At 41.3% G+C, this 27761-nt stretch overlaps 1 protein-coding gene across 2 annotated transcripts in view; it reads right to left on the bottom strand.

The window, feature by feature from the left end:
* Positions 1–6670: 6670 nt before the first annotated feature.
* Positions 6671–27761, bottom strand: part of ITIH5 (inter-alpha-trypsin inhibitor heavy chain 5) — a 752947-nt gene continuing 731856 nt past the window's right edge. For both annotated transcript variants that reach the window (XM_044088360.1, XM_044088361.1), the window contains one exon: positions 6671–7410. In XM_044088360.1, coding sequence (XP_043944295.1) covers positions 7073–7410 — 338 coding nt within the window. In that variant the 3' untranslated portion in view covers positions 6671–7072. The remainder of the gene's footprint in view (positions 7411–27761) is intronic.

Below are 27761 nucleotides of genomic sequence, written 5' to 3'. Positions count from 1 at the left end.
TTACTGACTACAGACTCTGCAGCCCAGTCAAAAAAATGACCAGATTCAGTAGACAAGAGCTACCCTTCACAAAGCCAATCTGTTCATAGGTTCATAGGTTCATAGGTTCATACTAGGCTATCTGGCCGAGGGCATTTATAAGCCTAGCCCATAGTTTTGTGGCTTACACCACCCCTTTTGTATGGGGAATTATACCCATTATTTTGCTGTGCCTCTGTCTAGCAGTGACACTGAGGTAATCCCTGGAGTATATCTGCGATCTCCCATCCATTGGTCAAGATTTCTCTTGAACAAGGCCAGCGAGGTGCTCTGCCTCACATATACCGGGATTTTGTTCCACAGCATAGAGAGTCTTTGGGTGATGAATCTATCCCTCCAGCATGTCCTATTAATAGCCGTGTCGAGGTTTAAGTCTCCCGCCCTTGTGGCTCTGATGGATCTAGATTTTTTGAGGTGAAGCATATTCATCAAATCTGGGTTAGACATGGCCTTGTATGTCAGGCAAAGGTCACCTCTGAGCAAGCGGTGGCGACTGAATAGAGCTGGAGTTCTTTCAGTCGGGCAGCATAGGACAGATTTTTGAGACCCTTTATCCTTTTGGTGAGGAACTTTTGTGGCCTCTCCAGCTGCTGCAAGTGTCGGGTTAGATACATTCCGAATGGGGCATTGTACTCAATCATTGGTCTGATGAGTGATGAGTATAGGGAGACTATGACCTCCCTTGATCTAGATGTGAATCCCTTCATGATAAGGTGGGCAATGTAGAAGGTCTTCCTAACTACTTTAGCTACATGGGTGTCGAATGACAGGCTACTGTCAACCTGGGTCCCCAGGTCCCTGATAACTTCTTCTGTGCTCAGAGGATTACCACCTATATGGTAGCTAGGGGTAACCTTGTTTTTCCCGAAGGGTATGACTATGCATTTTTTGGCATTTAACTTTAGGCCATGGCTCTGGCACCAGTCATCCATTTCTGTGAGACCCTTCTGAAGGATATCTGTGTCAGATGTGTTTTCGACCACTGGCCCAGTTTGCAGTCACCTGCAAACTTTGTCAGCCATAACCCTCCTGTGTTTGCTTGTACTTCGGAAAAGTAGATGCCAAACAAGAGTGGGCCCAGGACTGAGCCCTGTGGGACACCACTTGTGACAGGCTTTGAGTCTGACATGGCACCAGCAACTCTGACCCTGTGGGTTCTGTCACTCAGCCAGTTTGCAACCCATCTTGTGATGTATGGGTTAACATTTAAGCTGATGAGTTTTTCAATGATACCCAAGTGGGGTATTGTGTCGAAGGCCTTCGCCAGATCGAGGTAGGCTGTATGGACTGCCTTTCCCTCATCAATGGCTTTGGTGACTGTTTCGAAAAAGTCAACCAAGTTTAAAAGGCATGATCTGCCTTTGACAAGGCCAAACTGGGTTGGATCCAAATTCTGCAAATTCCCTATGTCTTTATTTATGAGGTCCATTATGATCCTCTCCATAGCTTTGCAGATAAGGCTTGTCAAGCTAATGGGCCAGTAATTTCCAGGGTCTATGGAGGCACCGCCTTTGTGAAGTGGGACTACAGTCGCAGTGCGCCACTCCCTGGGTACGTATCCAGAGGTGAGACTATGATTAAACAGCTGTCCTAGCTGTGGGTTTAATTCCTCGTTGAGTTCGTGGAGCACACATCCTGGGACACCATCAGGTCCCATGGATGCTGTGTTTTTTGCTTTGGAGAGAGCAGTTCTCACTTGGGCATTTGAGATGTTTGGGGGGCTGCAACCATTTGGTATAGATATCTCTCCTTTTGGGGGGGAGGGGGGGAGAAGTTTGCACTGAACCTGTCAGCCAGTATGTTGGCAATGTCTGTAGGATCAGTAATCTTCACATCATTTTGAACTAGTTCTGAGCATATCTGGGAGTTTCCTCCCAGGTTTCTAACATAGCTAAAGAAGGCCTTATGATTGTCTTTTGAGTCTTTAGCTATTTTTCTCTCAAAATTTGCTTTGGATGATTTTATGAGAGCTCTTAGCTTTTTACTTATAGTGATCAAAGGTGTCTTACCTTTTAAGGATTTTGCTCTATCTTGTAGTAGCTTCCTCCTTTTGTTGTAGAGTTTGTTTATGGCTGGGGTCCACCAGACTGGACGCCTGCCCTTGGTACAAAGAGTCTTTGTTTTGCTTGGGATTGCCTTATCCATGCAGTCCTGCAGGTGCTGGTAGAAGGCATTTGTAAGTGATTCAGCGGCTTGAGTACTGTTTTCCGCCGCCTTGGGGGCCTTAAAGGAGACCACACTAGTCTTTAGAAGTGTGAAGTCGGCTTTCGAGAAGTTTTTTACTGTGGTCTTTTATAGTTCAGGTGGGGTGGGATGAGGACCTCCAGCAAGATTAGTTTGTGATCTGATCTCACCAGTGAGGGGTATACGTCCGGTGTTGAACATTGTGCTCCCATGTTCGTGATGATGAGATCAAGTATGTTTTCTCCTCTTGTGGGGATGGTGACTAGTTGTTCCATGGCATTTGAGTTTATGAATTCCAGGAACTTTTGGGCTAGGGTGTTTGGGCTTGAGTAGTGTTCCCAGTCTATATTAGGGTAATTGAAGTCACCTAGTATGATGGTGTTTGGAGATACATTTATCCCCTCCAGTGTTTTCAGGAAAGCCATGTGAGGTTCCAGAGTTTGTGAGGGTGGCCTGTAACATGCTACAATTTGCAGAGCAGTCTTACCTATGGTTAATTGCACCTGGATGGTCTCCGATGCATCGTGCGTTGCCACCAGTCTTGAGGTGTGGGTGTCCTTGATGAATATGGATACCCCCCTCCTTTCTTGGTATTGTCCGGATTTTGGGGCCGGAACGCATGGTATGAGGTAAAACCTGTTAGTGCTGGGGTGCTCTCAGCAGCCTTGAACCAGGTTTCTGTCACAGCACAGACATCGATGTTCTCCATACTGAGAAGCGCCTCGAGTGCGTGCATTTTGAGATTTAGACTTCTGGCATTGAGCAGCATTACCCTTAGTTTTTTTCCTTTTTTGTGTTCTAGGGTGGTAGGTTTAGAATTTGAGCCTTGCCTAAAAAAGGCACTATGGGGGTGGCAAGAGCCTTTGCCAATATCCGAATCCCAGGGGTGACAGGTGCAAGCCGTCCCTTGCGAAGCAGCGTAGCTTGTCCAGCATGTCATCCCAGGCAGACAGACATTGGATCCCCTTTGAATGACACCAGAGTTTAAGCCAATTGTTAAAGCTGATCATCTTATCTCTGTATTGTGGCATCATTCTTGGTGAAGGTAGGATACTGCTCAAGGTCAGGGTCATACCTGCCTGGGCTACATAATCAGAGAGCTCCTCAATGTCTCTTTTCATGTAGTCCAAGGAGTGCGTCTCAGGTCGTTTACACCAGCGTGGACAATGACTGAGTCGTATTTGTATCTGCTGTTGAGAGACCTGAGTGCTTGCGTTATGTGGCGGATTCTAGCGCCCGACAGGCAGCTTACTGTAACTCTCTCCTTACTCAGTCTGGTGAGCGGACGTCAGTGTGTCTGACTATGGAGTCACCAATGACTAGTGTGTCTGGCATTGTGTTTGGCCTTAAGGGCTGTGACTGTTTGACACCCTGACTGTGAGGTCTAGGTGTTGCAGGTGTTGTGTTCTGAGGTGGTGGTTGTTTGGGTGTCTGCTTTGGTGGCCTCTGCTGTTTTGGTAGATTTCTGATCAGAGCCTCCGAGTATGTCTTTGTGTGTTTATGTGTATGATTTGAGGTTGTGATGGTACTCTGTGAGACTGGGTCTATAGTGTGTGTGGTAAACTTCTCCTCCTGTCTGGTCTTGCCAGTCCTAAGTTGAGAGAGCTCAGCCTCCAGTTTGGCCGTATAGTTGCATCTCTCGCATGTATTTGTGTTTTGTGGGAGGAGGAGTCAAATAAAATTCTTGATATTGTAGTCTATGAGATTAGTATTGTATGTTCAATTGCTTTGCAGATGAAACTTGTAAGACTCTCAAGTCTGTTAACTACCTAGGTTGGTTGTAAGGCCACCCTTATACAAGGGCATCACAAATGCAGCCCACTATACATTGGGGATGAAACCAGTAGCTTAACTTTGGTTAGTAGCGAAACAGTTTAAGGAGTGGTCTGCAAAGGCATGTTTCACACTATTAATTAATCAACCAGGTGTATTGTGAGTTCTCGTGGAGGACGTGTTTTGGCCTTGGTTAACACTCTTGGTAAATAATCTAGAAATAACTTGGAGGGTAAGGGAATCAGGTGTTTCAGGACTTTGGATAAAAGTCTCAGAGGTGAAGTTGGCATTGAATTTATTTGCAAGGAGGTTGCCAATCTCTGTTGGCTCAGAACTGGAAACATAATTTTGAATAAATTTAGAGTAATGTATGGTCTCATTTCTTAGTTTTCCTGCAAGAATGATTTATAATTATATTTGGCTTCAGACAGCCTAAGTTTGTGGGCTCCTTTAATGGACCTGATAGCATTTTTATTTATTTATGTATTTATTTTGTAATGCTTTTCATTTATTTTCCTTGAGAATAGGAGTTTGGGGCTGCTGTATACTTTGAGGAGTTTCTTTCTTTTGCTGTAGAATTTAGTTATAGTAGCAGACCTCCAGGGAGTTTTATTTTTGAATTTTCATGATACTTGGTTCTGGTAGGGACTGCTGGTTCTATGCATTTTTCTGTTTTGAGTCGATAATTCCTTTATAGTGAAGCTTGCTGCTGTATTAAGGCTAGGGCTGGTGCAGTCAAATTGTATTTTGACATTTCATCATGAGGTTGGCATGTTTATAGCCTTTAAATTCAGTGGTTTGTGACGAGACTTAACAGGAGAAGGAGTTATCAGAGAGATGTCTATATTTGTAAGACTCAGGTAAAGAATATTGTGTTCTCTAGTAGATTTGTTTACCAACTGCTTAGGGGAGTTTTCATTTATTAAGTCTAGGGATTTTTGGGCATATCCTACAGTGGAGGTAAAGGTGTTTCAGTTTAGTCAAGGGTATTTAAAGTCATCCAAATTAATCGAGTTCCTGCTAATAGGGAGGTCATTTAGAACACTAAAGAATTGGATGTGTGTATTAAGCTATTAGATGACAACTGATCCTATCAAGAATTATCAGTTCAGTTTATGGGTCACTAGGGCACTATCTGGAGGTACAGACATCACAGTTACCATTAAGTCTAAAGACATAAAAAGACAAAAACCCAGATTTAAAGGGAGTGGTCTCTTTACATTTAAACCAAGTCTAAGTAATTATGCAGACATGGATGCTTTACAAATACAGTCATGCCTCAGGCAATTTATTCTTTAGACTTCTGGCATTCAGGAGATCCTCCTTAATGTGATCAATTTTGGGACTGATATGTTTACAACAGTGGAATGTCCATCAACTGCACACTGCCTAAAAGGTACTGGGGGCATCAAAGACAGTCTTTAGCAAAGCGAGCTGGAATATTGAGCATTTCATCCCATTCTAACACATAGTGGATATCCCTTGAATGACTCCAGCTACATAACCAATTATTTTTTTCTTTCTGTCTTGGCATCAGTCAAGATGAAGTAAAGATTCCACTCAGGGCCAGTGTCTTACTTTTATTTGTAACATGCATGGAAAGTTCTGACATGTCTCTACATGCTTCTCAGTGTTTCACATCTCAAGTCATTCCCTCCCACTTGAATCACTACCATCTCATAGTGGTATTTGTCAAGAGATAGGGACTTAATGAATACAGGTGTGAATCAGCTGCATACACTTTCTCTTACACTGCTTGGAACACAGGTTGAATAAACATCTGTTTTTTACTGAAGTAGCCATTATCATGCACCCCATTTTCCTGCTGTTTCCATCATCTCTGGTATGTTTCTTTTTCTCTTAGTTCCCAATGTACTAATTCAGAGCCTTTCGGCATTTTCAAAGTCTATAATATAATATCATAGTTTGATAGTTTCAGCTCCACGTTTGCTCTTTGTAACAAATGTTGTAAGATCTTTAGCATTCAGCTGGAAGCAAGACAACCAGATGGAAACTTGAGTTTGTATCTCATCCCAAAAGAGACCAAATCAGGGGTGCAGGCCTCACCAACATCCTGTGCTGTAGTATCAGTTCAGCAATGATGGTACCACTTGTCTACTTATATAAGATTCACATCTGATTGCATCAGTAGCCTATTGCACTAATGATTAGTTGTAACACAAATCTCCTAGAAACTTCTGAATCCCTATATCAGAACTGTAAAAGTGTGGAGACAAAGAAGACAAACTAATGTTTCTCAGGATTGTGTTTACTTAAAAAAAAAAAACATAGTATTTTTTTCTTATCATATATATAGATGACACAGATGTTGATAATTAAACAAAGTGTGTGTCCATTCAGTATGTTATTCATGTTGGGGAGCTTTTCAGATGCACTGGAAAAGAAAATCATATCAGTAATTTGGCTACATTGATATCTTTCTCTGAGAGTGTTTTCTGATATATGCAGTTTGAATTTTTTCTTTTCCTATGATTCTTTCAGACCTTTGATAACTACAGAGATTGTATGTGGGTGTAGTGGGTATAAAAGGTCAGTTATAGCTGCAGAATGTTTTCTGCATTCTAGTATTCCTTTTACCCAATAAATAACTTTCCTATTTTAGTTTTATATAGTCTGAATTTGACAAGAAATTTAAAAAAATGCTTTGAACCTATTTACAATGTTATTAGTTTACTTTGTTTTATTAGTACAGTACAGACAAATATGTACAAGTGTGTGTGTTGGGGTACACATTCCATTATTAAATGAATACATAAAATAACAGTTAAAAGCGTGACACATTGTGTTCTGAGTGCCTTCAAAAAAAATCTTGCATCATTTTACAATTGCATTTTATGAAGCAGTGATAGTCCCTGTATTCAGAAATCTGTCCACTTCTGTGTTGCTGGAATTTTTGAAATGAATGTTAACGTCTGACGTTAAATAAAAACAAACACCATTCGCAACACCTTACCCAGACCCTGGTAAACTGCTAAACAATGAACAGTGACCAGAATCATGTTCTTTAAAAACATATACATTTTTCATTAATATTATATCCTGTTTCACGTTAGTCTTATTTTGCTGAGTCCATGACTGTCTCGTTAAGTTCATTTGTTAGCCAAGCAGGTGTCTCACTGTCAAAGGGATGCGAAACAAGGTAATCTTTGTATTCTCCGTCAATCAGTCTGGCTGCATTGTTCTTCACAAACCAGCAGTCCACCTGCTCTTTCCCGTTGTTTATCTTCCTTTGTTTTTTCATCACAGGTATCACATGACCTTTCACCTTCAACATGGCACTTGCTGTTTCATTATGAGCTTGCAGGTACTGTTCTTCCTGATCTGGTTGTGATAACATAGAACTTGTACTAGTAGGACTAGTAGCAATCTTTACACTGGTGTACAGGAACTGCCCTGTGGACAACAGAAGGACACATAAGAACAGTAACAACCCACAACAATATGGTGATTTACATTGAGTGATATCCTGAAACAGAATGAACATTAAAGACCACAGCAGAGGTTCTACATCTGGTATGGTAACAACCCCTCCTAGGCCACAACCAGTTAAGAAAGTGTAAGTCATAGCAGTAGGTTCAAGGCTGAAGATACCAGGAAGATAAAAAGAATGGTTATAAGCAGTTAATGTGTTTCCACCAAACAGTATGACACTCAAGGTATAACATTCATAAAACATGTACTTACAGTATGATATATGAGTCAGCTGACTTACTCAAATAGAAGGAGCAGGTTAACCAAAAATTAGCAGATTTTCTTGAAAGTAAAGACTAGCTGCTTCAACCCAAAACCCATTTGTTCTGGACATCAATGTATAGGAACACATGGGAGGAAAGGATGGGGAGAAGAGAGATAATGAAAGAAAAATGTAAGAATTTATGCTAAAGAAAGAAAGGAATGCTATTTTGGGGGATAGCATGACAGGAAGTGAAGTGAGGAGCAGAATGAACATAGAAATCAAATTTAAGGCTGAGGTGAAAAGCGGTCAGCTTCCTTGTAAATAAAGAAGTATATCTGCATGGTTATTTGAATCATTCTGAGAAACTAAATGCAATGATGTTGGCTTTGTGGAGAAAGATGGCTTAGGTTACAAGAACCTAGGCGTAGGTATAAAACTGCAGTATAAACTTGAATGCAGTAAGTTTGGAGTGACTTTCATTTTTATGAGTGTAATAAGTAGCTGCATAGCAAAGCTCTTTATTAAATACAGTACACTAGCTGAAAAAGCACTGTTAATGTATCATGTACATATGCACACAAATGCATGTACATGACTAATGCCTGTTCATAATCACAGGTATAGATGCAGATGGAAGGGTGTGTGTGTGTGTGTGTGTGTGTGTGTGTGTGTGTGTGTGTGTGTGTGTGTGTGTGTGTTTGCATGTGTATTAGCTTTCAGCTTTAGGTTCACTTTCAAAGTACATCATGTGGATCGTTACCTACAGATCGTTATTAGCATGATTTTGAATCATCAGCATATTTTAGAGCTTTGTGAGGATGACTGAAACCTGGAAACTTGAGTTCAAGGCAATTAAAGTGCAGCCCATGTGTTCTTGTGGGAAGATGAATCACTGCTACACCCTACCTTTGTTCGCTCTTCTGCACTAAAACATATTACAAGATAACCACATTGCATGGTCACAAAAATAAATAAACTAAAATAAATTAGATAAACATACATATAAAAAGCAAATTTAGTTTGTTGCAAATCTTGTTGTATTTGAGTATATCAGAATCCAGATCCTGCAGTAAAGTATTTCACAGATTTCTTTTTTTTTAATGGTTACCTTACAAATGTGGTCTGATCTTTTAAACAATAAATGCTCAGTCTCATACTTCAATGTTACAAAGACTGATGACAGAGTTAACAGTTGTTAAATCCTTCTATATACAGCGAGTGATCACTGTCCTGTTCTGGTTTTCTGGTCTTGTAAATTAGGTAAATGAATGACACTCCCATATTAATTATTGGTTGTTCATATGTGAATAACAGGTTAACTGCTCTGAAGGGCCCTTTTTAAGTCTAACCAACAACCTGAGGTCGGAATCACACCCTGTACTTTTTGTCTATGTGGTGAAAACCTTAGCTATTAAATAAAAAAAAAAAATACTTGTTTTCCTGCCTTTCTAAGGTAGTATAGTCCAGTTTTCAGGTTAGTGCTGAATTCAGGGCTGTGTTACAAGTTTTTGTGTTTGCCCATACCTTACTTGGATAGAAGGAAGTTTCTCTGTTCACCTGTGAGAGAGGGAAGCTTTGAGCAGCCTATCTGTCCCTGGAGGAGTGGTTTTCAGCCCAGAAATTAATAGTTTATTGGCCATTTTGGGCTAATTTCTATCTCTTTCATTTCCCTGCTATGAAACCCGCATTTGCTCGGTTTTGTCCGCTGGGCAGCGCCAGTTAGCTCCCAGCTCCACAAAGTCAATTTTTCCCTTGGAACTACACAAACTTTCAACTTAAGCACTCAAACCAATCACTTTTCAGCTCGGCACTTACTCAAAACTCATAGCAAGCACTAGTAAACCTTAGCACTAGAACCCCCTATACTGTAGAGAAGGACAAGGCTCTCTATTCGACTCACCAGCCAATCAGTAAAACAGTTCACTGTACCTCTCCAGGCATGTCCAAAGGGCAGTTTCAGGTGTACTCTCCGGTCCAACTGGTGTATCTGGGCATTTTGAGGCAAAGTTACAACTGCCTCATGTACACAGACAACCCTCTCCTCCTACCACCAAACACTAATACATGTTGTTGTTGTTGTTGTTGCAGTTGTGTCTTTCGGCTTTTCCCGGTTAGGGGTCGCCACAGCGGAACTCCGGTCTGCTAATGATTGGCAGTTACATGTGAGATATGCAATTATACAGCCAAACTGGAGGCTAAGCTCTCTCAACCCAAGACTGGACCAGGCAGTCAAGAGCAGAAGGGAATTACTTACATCACACCACCAGTATCACATAGACCTATGAAACCAGCACCGGCAAAAAACACACATAAATACACAAAAGCATACTCGAAGGCTCTAAATAAAAATCTGAAAAAGCAACAGAGACCTCCAAAGCAGACATCCAAGCAACCTCCACCTCCCCCAACACAAACCATGAAACACATACTTCACAAAACCAGTGTGCCACGCAATCACAGCCCTTAAGGCAAAATAACATACCCAACACATTAGTAATAGGTGACTCTATAGTCAGGCACACTGACATCCCACTCACTAGGCTGAACAAGGAGAAGGTTACTGTTAGCTGCCTGTTGGGTGCCAGGATCCGCCACATAACACAAGCACTTAGGTCACTCCAGAACAAGTACAAATACAACTCTGTCATTGTCCATGTTGGTGTGAATGACCTGAGCTGTACCTCCTTGGACTACATGAAAAGAGACATGGAGGATCTCTCTGATCATGTAGCCCAGACCGGTATGACCATGACCCTGAGTAGCATCCTGTCCTCACCAAGAATTATACCACTGTATAAAGAAAAAATTATCAATTTCAACAATTGGCTAAGCTTCTGGTGTCATTCAAAGGGGATCCAGTGTCTGTCAGCCTAGGATGACATGCTCAACAAGCCACGCTGCTTCACTAGAGATGGCTTGCACCTGTCACCCTTTGGCTTTTGAATACTGGCCAAGGCTCTTGCCACCCCCATAGTGCCTTTTTTAGGCAAGGCTCAAAAGACAAACCCACCACCGTAAATGGCACAAGTAACAAAAAACTGAGGGTAATGCTACTCAATGCCAGAAGACTAAACCTCAAAATGCACACACTCGAGGCACTACTCAGTATGGAGAAAATCGATATATGTGCAGCAACAGAAACCTGGTTTAAGGCTCCAGACAGCACCCCAGCACTACCAGGCTACAACTCACACCATACATTTCGGCCACAAAACCCGGACCGAAATACAAAAGGCGGGGGTGCATCCATATTCATCAAGGATACCCACACCTCCTGGATAGTGGCACAGCACGATGCCTCAGAGATCATCCACGTGCAACTAACAATGGGCAAAACTGCAATCCAAATTCTAGTTGCTACAGATCACCCACTATGTCCCAGGACCCTCATTCCACATTTCTGGAAACACTGGGAAACATAAAGGTCCTACCAAACACCCTGATATTGGGTGATTTCAATTACCCAAACATTAACTGGGAGAACTACTCAAGTACAAACTCCCTTGCCCAACATTTCCTAGAATTTATAAACTCTAATGCCCTGGATCAACTGGTCAGCACCCCCACCAGATGTGACAACATATTGGACCTGGTCATCACCAACATGGGCGACCAGTGTTCCACACCAGAGGGCAACCCCTCGCTGGTTAGATCGGACCATAAACTAATCACTCTGGATATCCACATTCTGCCCCCACCCCTGGTCAAAGAAACCACCTTGAAAAACTTTTCAAAAGCAAACTTCACGTTACTTAAGACCGAGGTAGAAAGTTTCAAAGCCCCCATGCTAAAGGATAACGCTGTCCAAACTGCAAAATGCTTTACAAATGCACTCTATGGACACCTACAAGAATGCATGGATTGTGCTATCTCAAGCAAAACCAAGACCCACTCCTCCAAGAAAAGGAAACCAGTCTATTGGAACCCTGCCATAAACAAGCTATACACTAGAAGGAGGAAACTAGTACAGAAAAGAGTAAAATCCCAAGAAGGGAAGACATCCCTGATCAATGTCAGCAAGAAACTGCGATCCCTTATAAAATCATCCAAGGCTAGCTTCAAAAGAAAAATTGCCAAGGACTCCAAAGATAACCACAAGGCATTCTTTAGCTATGTCAAGAATCTAAGTGGCAGTTCTTCGATCTGCTCAGAGTTGGTGCAGAATGGCACAAAATACACTGAACCAACCAATATCGCAAACATCCTGGCAGACAGGTTCAGTGCAAACTTCACCCCCCCCTCTCACCCCCAAAAGGGCCCATAACCATACCAGAAGAAGAAGAAGAATGTAGTGCCCCTGAAATCACAGACACTCAGGTTAAAACAGCCCTCTCCAAAGCCAAAAACACAGCATCAATGGGACTGGACATTGTCCCAGACTGCGTCCTACATGAGTTCAAAGATGAACTAATCCCTCACCTAAACACACTGTTCAAATTCAGCCTCTCCACAGGCTACATGCCCATATTGTGGCAGCACAGCAACAGTTATTCCGCTCCACAAAGGTGGAGCCACAACAGACCCTGGGGAACTATTGCCCTATAAGCCTGACTAGCTTGGTCTGCAAGGCTATGGAGCGCATCATCATGGATCTCATCAACAGAGACATTGGGAACCTCCAAACAGTGGACCCTACCCAGTTCAGCTTTGTTAAGGGCAGATCATGCCTTCTAAACCTGGTGGACTTTTTTGAGACAGTTACCAAGGCTACAGACAAGGGAAAGGTGGTCCACACAGCCTACCTAGACCTCGCAAAGGCCTTCGACACCATTCCCCATTCGGGTATTACAGACAAGCTCACCAGCCTGAACATAAACCCCTACATCATGAGATAGGTTGCTAACAGGCTCATGGACAGAACTCACATGGTAAGAGTTGTGGGAACTAGGTCTGACTACCCGGTTACAAGTGGCGTTCCCCAGGGCTCAGTCCTAGGACCCCTATTGTTTGGCATATACTTCTCAGAGGTATAGGCAAGCACAGGAGGACTATGGCTGACTAAGTTCACAGATGACTGCAGACTAGGGGCTATAATTGACTCTCCGGCTGACACTGACATCCTCCAAAAGGGTTTTACCGAGACAGATACCTGGTGTGAAAACCATGGCCTCAAGCTAAATGCCAAAAAGTGCATAGTCATCCCCTTTGGAAAAAACATAGTACCCACAAGTTACCATATAGATGGTAGCCCCCTAAATATGGAAGATCTAATAAGGAATCTGGGGACCCAGGTAGATAGTAACCTCTCCTTTGACAATCACATTGCCAACATGGTTAGAAAATCCTTCTATGTGGCCCACCTAATCACAAAAGGGTTTGCCTCCAGATCAAAAGAGGTCATTGTGCCCCTCTATGCATCACTCACCAGACCCATTGTAGAGTACAATGCCCCATTTGGGATGTACCTTATAAGACACCTGCAACAGCTGGAAAGACCACAGAAGTACCTCACCAAGAGGATCACTGGCCTCAAACAGATGCCCTATGCAGCTTGACTGAAGAAACTCCAGCTGTACTCGGTTGCATATCGCCTACTCAGAGGTGATCTGTGCCTGACATACAAGGCCATGTCCAGTCCTGAATTGATGGACATGCTCCACCTAAAGAAAACCATATCCCCTCGAGCCACATGCTCTAGGGATCTAAACTTCACCACAACAATAAATAGGACATGCTGGAGGGATAGATTCCTGTCCCAGAGACTTCCCATGCTCTGGAACAAGATTCCAATTAACATTAAGCAGAGCTCCTCGCTAACCTTCTTCAAGAGAAACCTTGATGAGTGAATGGGAAACAGAAAGTATACCCCGGGGATCACTTCAATTACTCTGCTGGACAAAGGCACAGGGAAGTAATCTAAGGGGGTGGCGAAAGCCAATACATTTCGGCTAGACTTATAAATGCCTTCGGGCAGATAGCCTAGTACTTACTTATGAACCTGTGAACCTGTTATACCAACCTCCCTACAAATCCTTCTCTACTAACAAATAAAGCAACCTCTTTTTTAAACATATATCATAAGCTGGGACCCAATGATCTTCTGCAGAGATTTACTTTTGTCTTAGATCTATTTTGTCATTTGTCACCACCTCTTATAACTATAGGACAATGAACTCATAATGAGAGAAAAAAATATCAGTTTGATAATTACCAGTGGTTATATAATTCGGTCTTTGTGATAAGAAATGTTCCTTATCAACAACACTCCATGGCAATACCACATTATCTATTTGCAGTTGTTTACTTACAGCCAATTTACCTGTCTGTGGACAATGTGTCCTGCTTAGAGGTCTTTGACTGGAAGTTTCCTGATTTCCTGATTTATTTCCAGGTGCACAATTCCCATACCATTCATTTAGTCTGTCCACCTCTGCATTTACAGATGTAGCATGTCCCCATGCCTCAGTCTACATACATGCAGAACCCTATTTGTCTAAAGTTGCTGCCGGAGTGGTGAGGGGTGGAGAAAGGGCATCCTTCATTAAATTCTTCTTGCATCACTTACTATTTCAGAATTGTAATTGTGCAGTCCCCATTTGCTTACAGATAACTACGGGTGTAATACACTTCAAGTAGTGCATCACTGACCACTGACAGTTTCTGCTCATGGGCTGTTTTTGTAAATATTAACATAAGCCTCAAATCTTCTACAATTATATTTAGTTTAGTTTAACACTTACTTCAGTATTTTACATCATAATTTTTGAGCTATGTCATGTGTTTCAGCTTATTAACTTGCATTACTCAGCAATGGTTTTATGCTTCACTCTCCTCCAACCCCCCATCCAGAACTATCCCATTTACAGCCAGATACATATCTATCCCCACTCCATTATTCCTAACACATCTGCCAAATACCCCATTTCCTAACAATCATCACAATTTCCAGTGTTGTTAGATATCAGCTATAGTTGTATAAACAGTACACATTTATCAGACTTATAGACAAATATATACACCTGAATGAGAATGCAAACAAAATCTACTATGAAAATATCGGTAGTGCTTGTGTCAGTGTTATTAGTGAAGTTAAATTTCCTCACCTCCATTGACCAACTAATTCCAAATCACACATTGACTACTCTTTGGCCACCATTTAACCAGGAGTCAAAATATTCAAAAACAAACTGGTGGACTAATCGCAATAGCTACACATACAAATCAAGACTGCATAATAGCAATGGAAATGTTTTAACCCTGTTCATCAAAATAAACCACATTGTACAGAGAGTATCTGTAATTACTATTACTCTAACAAATGGGGGGCAGGCAACTCAACTGAGGTCCCTTAGACACCTCTTATCAAAGTATTATGTATCCTGAACAGTTTGCTATCAAAATGTGGCATGGCATGTACAAGAAACTGGGATGGTCAAATGTGTGTTTTCCAGTTTCTGTAATGCTGATCCGGAAATGTTCAAATCCTCATTAGTGAATGGTTGTGTGCATTCGCTAATATGGGATCGATGTTCTGATAACAGATTGCACTACAGTGGGAATCTGGAAATTTACCCTTTTCCTCACTGTAATGCAATCTCAGAGCTGGAATATATAATATACCGGGGGTGTGGGGAGCTCAGCCTCCCCCCTGCAAAAATATTACTGATAACACACAATTTCAACATTGGAACTTCTGGTGTTTGAATGTTGATTCCTTGGTTACCATTTCTGACATTTTGGTTATTCTGTATTATCAAATTTGAATACTGAATTCAATCTAAAAGTGGAAAAGTGTTTTGATTTTCCACATTTTGATAATAAACCATCCTGAACTCCTATCTATGGGCAGTCTAAACATTATAAGTCTAAACAATAAACAGATATAATATTAAGCTTGGTCACAATACCACAGTGTTAAAGTAGCATCCATTACTGAATAATTGGTAAAGAACAATTCTGGGATACATCCAAATATCAATCAAACATGTAAACCTTTTAGTGACAACCATCCAGGAGTCGGAGTAGGTTGTGGTGTTCCTATCTTAATTGAAAAAGATGCCATCTTTGCTCTCACTCTAATAAGCAAAATCATTAGCTCAACTGGCACTGGCCCAAACTGACTGACTCCAATTGTTACATAGTGTGTATGGACATTTATAATAAGCATATTTATTCCTACTTCTGTATCTTTATGCATTCTGTGTGTCATAAACAATCCCCCATTTCCCTTTTCTACATAGGATCAAGTGTGGCATCCAGTGTTGCACATCTTGATTAAGATACACTCAACCCTCCTTTCTTTGACAGTCATGCCTGACTGTTGCTGGTCTTCCCTCATGCAGTCTATCTATTTCTTGGTTGGGCATCCTCATTTGTTCTCCCCTTTTTCCTACTTGTCCAAATATCTGGTTTCCTAAGCCATATTCTTTTTTCAAAGAACCACTGTAATATGTTCTTGACCTTGTCTGCAGATGGTGTTCCTTTCAGTTGAACACGTCATTTCTTACCCTGTCCCACAGGCAGTATCCTAGAGTGTCAGCCACGTCATCTTCATCACTTCAAGCTTCCTTAGCTGATCTTCCTTTACTACGCAGATTTCTGTGCCATGCAGAAGTCATGGTAGCACCATTTTTGTGCTCTGGACTTTTCAGCTTCTTTAGTATTCATTTGACACATCACCTGATACTTTAGAGCCTTTGGCAGTCGTACCTCAGATTCTAGCTTTTGAGCCTTCTCATCCACACCCATCAAATGCCTGAAGCTATTAACTTGTTGCACGACTTCATTCTACCTACATTTTCAGTTTCTTCTGATTTGCTGTCATGACCACTGCTTTGTTTGTATTTAGTTTCATCCCATGTGCCTTCAGTTTTGTGTTCCAGTCCCCTCCCATTTGCTGGATGTCCTGGTCTGTGTCTGCTTGTAGTGCCACATCATATGCATACAGTACATTTGTTGATTTGTCCTGTGAAACGTGTCGATGTAGTCCACCAAAATATGAACAGGAGTGGAATGACAGTTAAACCCTTATGCACATGCACTCCCACTGGGAACCCTTCTGTGAGTCTGAATGGTGCTTGTACTTATGCCTTTGGGGCCTTATATATAGCCTGCAATAATTCTACCAATATTTATGGGTCAGAGGCATAGGCGCTGGCTTTAGCAATGGGATCCATCTGAGCAGGATTTCAGCAAAATTTATTTAGATCATCAAGTAACTGCAGAAGGTTTGTTTTTGAAAAGTTTCTAAATATAGAGGCATTTTCAGGGGAAATAAGTGCCCATATTTGTCTGGACATGACTGAGGATATTGGAACCCCTACTAAGAAAGTTAACTATTTGCAGCAGGGTGTTAGCATTTATAATGTCAAGAAAGCACTTAGTATGCTGACCATTGGAGGCGTATGTCACCATAACCTACCTTTCAGTTGACGCTGACATCAACTGTAATCTAATCAGTTGAGAACCTTGGATCTACTGGAGATATATAAAGGGCTATACTGGTATGATAGTTTACATCACTTTAAAGGGGAAACCAGCTTCTACATGACACCTTTAGGGATTTCATTAACAAGTAACCTAGTGTATGTGTGTTTGTGTGTCTATATGTGGGTGCGCGTCTGTGCGTGCATGTGCGTGTGTGTGTGTGCTCGTGTGTGCGTGTGTGTGCGCATGCGTGTCCGTGTGTATGGAGGAGAGGCACATTGAAGCATCCAGGAAATCCTTGCTTCCCTCTCAACACACGAGGACAAGTTATTAGAGCAAGTTCCAGTAGTGGTAATAAGTACAGCAGAATGTATATGCTTAATAGAAAAAGGAGGATGTACATTTCATGGGTACTAGAACCAAATGGATGGTAATGAATAGCATTACCCACAATCTGAGAAAAAAACACTACCCGAACTACTGTCATTATTGGAAAAATAATGGTTTTATACTGGGGCAGTAAGGAAAGCTTGGTATATAGACAACCACAACTGGGATGCAAACATTCTTGTGTACATCATTTGTAGGAAGAAAATGGCAGATAAATAGTTAGTTCTGCATGCAAGAAAAGTGATCAAAGCATCAGTTTTAAAGTAAGCCAATAGGAGACAAACATTGTGGTTTCCACTTTAGACTGGTAATGGAAAGGAAAACTGCACAGATGCTGCATACAAAATCACAATCCAAATATAATATCAGTTCAACAAAAAGTTAAACATAATAAAAAAATAATATAAAAACAGACTGCCACCAGCCAATTAGAAAACATTACAGAGAAAATGGACTCAGTTCAGGATAATTAAATTTAGTAAGATTAAACTTACTAAAAAATTGAAGAGAATCGATCACAATCTAACATTCACTACTTCACAAAAATAGTAAAAATATCACTGACACCAAAAACAATCAAAATTTACTTTAGAATTACACGAGAAAACCACCCACAAGATAGTCTAGTCCTAAAAACCTACAGAAACTATCTAAAATCCAGTTCAATACACAACATACACAAGCAATTTAAGTGTCACATCCTATTGAAATAAAATACCATATAAATAGAAAATATGGAGCCCTATGTGAAAACTGATACACACACACACGCGCACACACACACACACACACACACACACACACACACACACACACACACACACACACACACACACACACACACACACACACACACACACACACACACTATCTTCACATGTTTATTTATTGCTACTGCAGAAGACTGAAACCACATCCAATTTCAGATGCAATTTCATCCCCAAATACTTTATCCACTGCAACACTCTTGCTGGGATCCAGTCATTCCCCTTCCACCTGAATTGCAAAATTACTTGTCCTACAAATGTATTTAATTCTTCTACCATCACTGGAACTGTTTGCTGTGCACTCGTGCATCACCCAGTGGAGATATTCACTTATTCACAAAATGATTAAAGACGTTTCTTCATCTTGGGCACATGTCCTGGAAAGCAGAAGACAATTTGGGACAGACAGGAAGAAGGCAAGAGGAAACAAGGGAATCCAGCAAAGCAACAGATGTATTTTATGAGAGAAGACCTGCTTAAGTCAGGCATGACTGTGAAGAAGGTAGGAGCGTGGCATTGACTCAAGAAATACTGCAACAGTTGATGGGACACCCCGATCCCATATAGACAATGGGAAATAGGGGGCTAATGTCAATGATAATGATGATTATGATGATTCCTCCTCCTCCTCTTGCGTTCCCTTTGTATCCAGTCTTTTTCCTCCCTGCCCTCACTCTTCCCACTCTTTTATATAACGCATCCATCAGTAGTAAAAATAACTAAGGAACCATGGTACAACTGGCTGATGGGAAGGGACGAAGCAGCTCATGGCCAGCTCTCCTACTGCTTCAGTGTGCAACCTGTTGAGGCCATTAGGATCCTTGCAGACCATCTTAGGTTAAAATAGAGATGCTGGTGATGACTTCCGGATCTTTGCATATCATCTTAGGTTAAAATAGAGATGGTGGTGTTGACTTCCAGATCTTTGCAGATCATCTTAGGTTAAAATAGAGATGGTGGTGATGACTTCCTGATCTCAATGCAGTAAGTGCTTCCACAGCTTGGTATCTTGACAGTTCTGCCACATGTATGATGGCATTAGCTCCACATTCACAAATGCTCAATGGATTCTTTGCTCCGCAGGGCTAACATTGCCTTACAGCAAGGTTGGCTTCCTGAGGAGTCAGGAACTCCATCAGGATCAAGGAATGGGCAGGTATAGAACCTGAGGAAGGTAGCTGCTGAAGGCTACATGGGGGGGGGGGTTGTGAGAAAGTATAAAAAAATCAAAAAATAATAATAATTACATTATGATTTTCAGTTTGATCCTCTTGATTAATAGATGCACTCAGTTCCCTACACAACTCTGCTACAGTTACCTATAGTCAGACTAAATTATGCACATTGAGACCGGGAAAAATAACTAACACTATCTTATCTCTATTAATCCAAGCATGAAGCTCCACCTAACAGTGACAAATGCTTTTTGCTTGTGAATAGAACTCCACATCCTTTCTTTTATTTCCCTTCCTTCTAGCTATTCCAAATACTGTAAGACTAGTCTCTGCTGGATAGCTTATTCACTTCTTCTAACAAAATGAAACATCCATCCCTCTTCCAAGTTATCCCAAATCCTTTTCAGCTTCTTTACTGGCACTGATGCAATGATCTTCCCCTTCACATTAATAAACAAAACTGTCTGATAGGTCTCTGGATCCTCCCATCTCTTTTGCCATTAGGAAAACCATTACTGTTGCCTTTTCTCCACTGCCAAAGAGATTTACTCCTAAAAGCTCACAAGACAAGAGCTTTAACTCCTCCACTATCATTTCGTATATGTACTCTTCTAAAATTCTGTCAGAATCTCAAGCCCTGAATATTATTACTATTCATATACACAATTACCCCATGCTTTCGTCCATCCCTGCCTTCTTATCCAGTTTTCCTGTATCAGCTTCACTGAAATAAGGTCATGTCCTTACTTCTCTTCAATCAGCCTCTACCTCTCCTTTAGGAATCCCTTACAGAAAGCTGCACGCACCTTTACTGTCACATTCTGGGTCATCACTGTACTCTCCTTACTATCAAAACCCACTTTTCTCTGCCTTTGGCAGTAAACCTCCATGTTGGTACCTGAATACTTACCTTTCTGTGTTCTCACCATCTGTGCTCCCATCATCATTTTTGGTGATGGCATAAAGCCAACTCACAAATCCTAAATTTGATCCCCATCTCTCCATGTCTGTTCGTTCTCATTCCAGCTTCCAATAGGACCACGTGTAATCTGAGGTGTATCAAGGTACGGCTCCAACATACCAAACTCGTAATCTATCTTCGCCTTTTCTTTTCCCTTATGTTCCTGCCCATGTATATTAATTTAACACCATTCCTTCACTTCCAGCCACTTTGATGTCTCTAATCACTTCTGCCACCCCTTTAACTGTTATATGTTCATAGGTGACTTCCACTTACCTGGGTTCATTTATACTCACTCATGTTCCTCATTGCCCCTACCATCTTCATTATCACATGTGAGTAGTCCAGTAGGCATCTCTTCCACATTGATACCTCCATCAATATTATCATAATCTTCACATCCACCAGCAAATGTTTTCCTCTACTTGTTTCCTTTCTTTCATCTTCAGTGAAAGCATACTCTGTTTTATCCTCAGCCTTAACTGTCCACTGACACCTGCTAATCCTGTCCATACAAATAATCAGTTTCCCCTGACACTTCCCATGATACCATCTAACCTTTCAGGTACCAGCTGGACTGCTGCATTGTAATCGTTCCTTTTTTCACCTTCTTGTCACTCGTCTGTGCTTCTCTGACTTCCTGAAAAACACTGAAACTAAACTAGGCAATTCACATTGTGACCAGAAAAAGAACCTAACATTACCCTCCCCCCCGGTTTATCTTGCATATCACAATAATCTGCCTCCTCTCACCACTTTTGATCACCTCAGCACACTCTTGTACTCTCAAAGATCCTGCCAGTCTTCTTTTTCTCCTTCTTTCATATTGCCCCCCCCCCCATGTATTAAAAATAATTCTGTTTCAATTTGCTCAGATTTTTTTTCTTTAGCTTCATCTTCTGCAACATACCTCTTTCCTTTTCTCACTTCAGTCTTCTCATATCTCACCCATCTTAATGGGGCAGTTCAAGATCCCTACTTTCTACAAACCACCATCCCTGTCCATACATCTACCCCACCCATTGATGGCGTGTCCTTCTGTTGCCCCACTGGCAAAACTAGGTATTTCCTTTGGGTTTGCATCTACACCATTATGCACCTTAGCCAGCTCATGCCAAGACTACTTCATCAGCTTTCTATACACACATCTGCTCTGTTTCCCAATTGTCCCACCTAAGAAATTACCTGCCTTACTTACATTCTCTGTCTGCTCTGGTCTGCCTCTCCCTTCCTGAATGCACCTCCTTCTTCCCTATACAAGCTACCCCCTGCCTTCTCTTATCTCTACCTTCCTTATTACCCTAACTCTTCTCCTTTTCCTACCACTTCGCCAGTTTCTACCCTATTGCATCGATGTGTAGTATGGATTTAAAAATTCATGCCGAATTTGGAAAATATGTCTTTAAATGTAGTGTAATATGGAGCTTAGAACTATTCGTACAGTAGTTAGCTAGAAAAGTAGATAAGATATTACATATCCACTAAGCATATATTTCTATATCTATCATTTTCCCTTTATATATATATATATATATATATATATATATATATATATATATATATATCTACACACACACACACACACACACACACACACACACACACACACACACACACACACACACACACAAATATGTATAGGTGACAGACAAGTTGTCAAATGGCAACTTGTCAGACCCAAAAAGAAGCCAGCACAGTTGATCAAAAATCAACCGATCAAACATGTTGGCTTTCCTAATGTGTGAGGCTACAATACAGTGGGGATAAGGGAATTTGTGCAGTGTGGCACTCAAGTTGGTATATATAATTAGCAGTGGGTGTTGAGGGTCCAGAGTTAGTGCTCTTTTTTGTATAGGGTGTATTTTGAGCAGTTGTGTTCAACAAGTAGCTGTTAGATATGTCACTTTTTGATAATGCAGCATACACCAGTACACACATGCATGCGTGTGTGTGTGTGTGTGTGTGTGTGTGTGTGTGTATATATATATATATATATATATATATATATATATATATATATATATACACACACACACACACACACACACACACACACACACAAATGGAGTTTGCCTGAAGGCAGCAAAGTAGGACATTGGTCACTCAACTGAAAGATCATCTTTAGAAAGACCCTGGAAGTGTGCAGTGGAGGACCCCAGTTGAGGCTAGCCTGTGGAATGTACCTTATGAAGGTATCTGTTTATAAAGCTGGAAGCTGGGGATGGGAAAGGGCTCTAGCCTTGGACTTTCTAGTTTTTGAAAAGGCACCCTGTGTCTTAAAAGGACTGTGCACTGTTGAAGTATCTGAAAATATATAGTTTGTTTTGTTTCAAACTGGAAGCCAAGACAGCAGTTATTTTATTTCAAATTGGAAGCCAAGATCATAGCCGTAGCTGCCTTTTCTATTGCCGGGTGCTGTTCACTGATTTGGTGACCCTCAACTATGACTTCAGGAATAAAAGAAAAAAAAAAGTCCGCAATCTGGTTGGCAAAATTCAGAAGCCAGCAAAGTTCTATTACTGCTCCCCATTTCTTTTCTGTCATTTCTGTCTCGATGAAGAAAAAATAAACAATATAGAAATTCATTTTTAAACCAACATTAGAGAAATGAATACTGGTACTGCACTAAAGATCAATTATCATGTCCTGATTGCACCCTCTCACGCTTTGCACCTGGGACGACTGTCCCTTCACTCCACCGTAGCTACACTACTGAGCAGGTGACTATGTGGAGTTACTGAATAGGATCATAGGATCATAGGTTACTAGGCTATTGGCCTTGAGGCCCTTACAAGCCTAGCCAAGAATTTAGCCCATGTTCCAACAAGTCAGCACTCTATGCCACTGTCCAGTAGGGACACAGGTGGAATCCCAGGGGTGTATTTTCTGTTCCCCATCCAGTTATCCAGGTTGCACTTAAAAAAAATTTAATGAGGTACTCTGCTTTACACGAAGAGGGAGTCTATTCCACAAAAGGGGGAGTCTCTGGGACACAAATCTGTCCCACCAACAAGTCCTATTGATGTCACAGACCAGGTTGAGGTCTTGCATGTGGGTTACTCGAGTGGAGCTTGACTTACGGATCTGCAGCAGTCCCATCAGGGTGAGGTCTGAGATCTCTTTGTATGCCAGACAGAGGTCACCTCTGAGGAGTCTGTAGGAGACTGAGTAGAGGGACAGGGCTTTTAGCCTATCTGTGTAGGGTAGATGTTTGAGGCTCTGGATTCTCCGGGTGAGGAATCTCTGTGGTCTCTCCAGCTGCTGCATGTGCTTTGTGAGGTACATGCCAAAAGGGGCATTGTATTCAATAATCAGCCTTATAAGGGAAGAATATAGGGATGTTATGACCACCTTGTCCCTAGATGAGATGCCCTTACTAATGAGGTGGGCCATGTAGAAAGCTTTCCATACAATGGAAGCAATTGTGGTCAAAAGTCAGTTTGCTGTCAACCTGGGTTTCCAAGTCCCTCACAAGTGACTGCGTGCTTAGTGCCTTATTATCAATGTGATAATTTGTGGGGACGTCATTCTCCCCAAAAGGGATGATGATGATGCATTTTTTGGCATTCAGCTTGAGGCCATATTTCTGGCACCAGTCATTTGTTTGGGTGAGACCCTCTTGGAGGATGCGCACATCACTAGGGGAGTTGATGACAACACCCAGCTTGCAGTCATCTGCAAACTTGGTCAGCCACAGCCCACTAAATTTGGCCTGTACCTCTGAGAAGTATATCCCAAACAGCAGAGGCCCCAAGATCGATCCCTGGGGTACACCGCTTGTTACAGGTCGCCTACTTGAGGTGGCTTCCCCTATTTTGACTAGGGGGGGTTCTACCAGGAACCAGTTTGCTACCCATCTGGTAACATATGGATTAATGCCTAGTTGAGAGAGTTTATCTATTATACCTGAGTGGGGAATAGTATCGAAGGCCTTGGTCAGGTCATGGTAGGCGGTATGCACTGTCTTCCCCTCATCTATTGGCTTGATGACTGTCTCAAGAAGTCGACCAAATTTAACAGGCATGACCTCCCCTTGACAAAACCAAACTGTGTGGGATCAAGTGTGTGGAGGTTGCCAATGTTCTTGTTAATGAAGTCCATGATAATCCATTCTATGGCCTTGCAGATTAGGCTAGTTAGGCTGATGGGTCTATAATTTCCTGGATCAGTGGACTCTCCACCTTTGTGCAAAGGGATGACAGTAGCTGTCCTCCACTTGGCTGGGATAAGGCTGGTACCCAGGCTTTGATTGAATAGGGTGCCTAATGGTGCTGCAAGTTCCTGCCTGAGTTCATGTAGGATGCAGCCTGGGATATTATTGGGTCTCATGGAGGCTGTATTTTTTGCCTTTGAGAGGGCAGTGATGACTTGCTCCCTAGAGATAATGGGAGGGGGGCAGGTACTGGGGATGTCCTGTTTTACTGATGGGGGGACAGGTGAGTGAAGGTTTCACTGAACCTGTCTGCCAGCAGATTGGCTATATCTACAGGGTTTGTGTATGTGGTGTCCTTGACCTCCAGTTCTGAGTAGATCTGGGTGCTTCCCTTGAGATTGTGGACAGATGTGAAGAAAGCCTTATGACTGTCATTAGTTGATGTGGTTAGTTTTGACTCAAAGTTTGCTTTGAAGGATTTCACTAGTGCTCTTATTTGCTTGTTCAGGCTAAGGAGAGATTGCTTCTAATTAGACACCTGCTCCTTCTTGGTCCTGGACAGCAATTTTTTCCTTTTACTATAGAGTTTATTTATTGTAGAGGTCCACCAGACAGGTTTACTCTTCCTTGAGGAGGATGATTTTGTCCTTTGTGGTATTCCTGATTCCATGCAGCTATATAAATGCTCATATAGTACTTTGGTGTAAGTTTGGACATATGTGCCAGTTTCTGTGGAGGGGAGGGGGCTGTAAAGCTGTTTATACCTTCCCTCAGGAGGTTCTAATCAGCTTTGGAGAAGTTTTTTTGTTTGACCCTAATTTGCGGGGGGGGGGGGGTTCAGGGGAAATGGTGACTTCGAAAGTGACTGCTTTGTGGTCGGATCTTACCAGGGATGATGACACTGTAAGAATGCTGCACTAGTTACTCATGTTGGTTAATACCAAGTCCAAGATATTTTCACCTCTTGTGGGGGTGTCAACTAACTGGTTCAAGACATTTGGCATTGACGAAATCAACGAATCTCTGGGCATTTGTGTTTTGGCATGAGTATTTCTTCCACTCTGTGGTTGGATAGTTAAAGTTGCCCAGGATCAGGGTAAAGGGTTGAATATTGGTAGATTTGAAGAGGTCCAGATAGGTGGAGTGGGCAACTTGAGTCAGAGTTGGAGGCCTGTAGCTAGCTATGATCTGAATAAGGGTCTTGTCAATTGTTAACTACACCTGATGCATTTCCTGTGCATCATACTGTTTGACCAGCCTAGAGTTGTGTATGTCTTTTATATATATTGCAACTCCACCTCCTTTTGTTTTGCCGCCCACGGCTTGGGGTCTGAATGAATGATAGGATTAGTTTGTTGATGTTTTTATATATGTCCTGCCTTTAGTGTCTCCTTGAAATTACAGCGAGTATAAATATGCTTTATATTATCAGAATGGGCAGTGCTTCCACTTTTAGGCTGCCACAATGAATGGTTTACTAACTCCTTGAATTCAAACTGATTTTGTCAGACTCGTGTCTGGTTTTCTGAAAATAACTTCTACAAAAGCTGAATAGAATCAAACATAAAAAAGTGCAGAACTTACATATTTTCTGATCCATATAAATATATGCTGAACTGTTTGAAACAGATTATATTTTCACATGCATAGGGGTATTTATTTTATTTTACATTTGTTAACCGGGCTAGTCTAACTGGATATATTTCCATTTTCAGTAGAGGCCCGGGGAGAAAAGCTCCAGTGAAACAAAAATAAAAATTTAAACATTTAAAAATTAAAAAACATTTGAAAATTAAAAAACATTTAAAAATTAAAAAATAACTAAAAAACAGTTAAAAATTAAAAATCAATATTAATACATAATAAATGAATGGATTTCAATAGAAGATTATTCAAAACGCAGGAAGTAATTAGAATACAATAAATTACAGCAGCATTACTAGAGTAATGTAGGCATTTACAATAGTAGAGGTGACAATATGTATAGGATAATTCAATATGCAGTGAGATACATGTAGACTATCAGCATATTAACAGGATAGAGATTTTCAGAGCATTAAGCAAGATAGATTACATCAGTATGTTGAATTCTGTAAACCAGTTACAGTCCTACCGCAAAGAATGTGAAATAGGTAGAGGTTCAAGAGAAGAAATATTTGTAGTGAAGGAGAAGATTAATCAGGGTTGCTACAGGGGCATAGCCAGTTTGATTTGAGGTATCTTTTGAGGTTTTGTTTAAAGAGAGGCAGTGAAGAAATTAAAGTTAGGTCATTAGGTAGTAAGTTCCAGTTTTTTCCCACAGAGTTGGAAAACAGAGAAACTCCAGCCATGTTGTAAGACTTGCTTATGCTAGCAAGAAGTTTGCTGGAAGAGCGAAGAGAATTTAGATTTTTGTATGGGATTATGAGATTGGAAAGTATAGGGGTGCTGTTAGGTTTATAAAATATCTTGTGGGCAATGGTGAGATGGGAGAGTTTCAATTGGTTTTGAAATTCAAGCCAGCCTAGCTGCGTTAGATTCAGACAATGGTGAGTTCTAAAAGGATTTCCAGAGGCAAATCTGGCAATGTTATTATAGGAATTAGCTAGTTTGGTGAGATTATTTTTCTTTAGATTAGTGTATATTGGTGAGGCATACAGAAGAGTTTAAATTAAATGGGAGTGTGCAATCTTAGTTCTGGCTATTGGTGTTAGGAAAGGTTTAATTCTATATAAGGAGCCTATTTTTCTATTGACAGTTTTGATGGTGTTATTTATGTGGCTGTCAAATGTAAGGTTATTGTCAATAGTAATTCCTAGCAATTTAGTGGTAGAATTGGGTAATATACTTGTGCCATTATTGGAGATGACAGAGAATTCTATGGGGGAGGATTTGCTGGTGGGTTTGAAGAGAAGGAGTTTAGTTTTTTTGGCATTGAGCAGGAGGCAATGTTTAATGAACCATGTTTCAACTATGTTGAAAACATTCTGAGTAAGAAAATATAGATCAGTTGGGGAGTTTGCTGAGCATATTAGTGTAGAATCATCTGCATATTGAATGCAGGTGGCTTGTGGAATGGCTACATGGAGGTCGTTGATAAACAGTGAGAAAAGAAGTGGACCTAGAATAGAGCCCTGAGGGACACCGAGTGTGACAGGTAGAAGGGATGATATATTATTTTCCCAAAGAACTGCCTGTTGCCTATTGGTAAGGTAAGACTTGAACCATTGAATTGCCAGGCAGTCAAGGGAAAGGGATTCAAGAATGTTGATAAGAA

This window comes from Protopterus annectens, chromosome 11.part0 (genome assembly GCF_019279795.1).
Source record: "Protopterus annectens isolate FY-2018-M chromosome 11.part0, PAN1.0, whole genome shotgun sequence".
NCBI classification, from domain to species: Eukaryota; Metazoa; Chordata; order Ceratodontiformes; family Protopteridae; genus Protopterus; species Protopterus annectens.
This window is presented reverse-complemented; position numbering and strand designations above follow the sequence as displayed.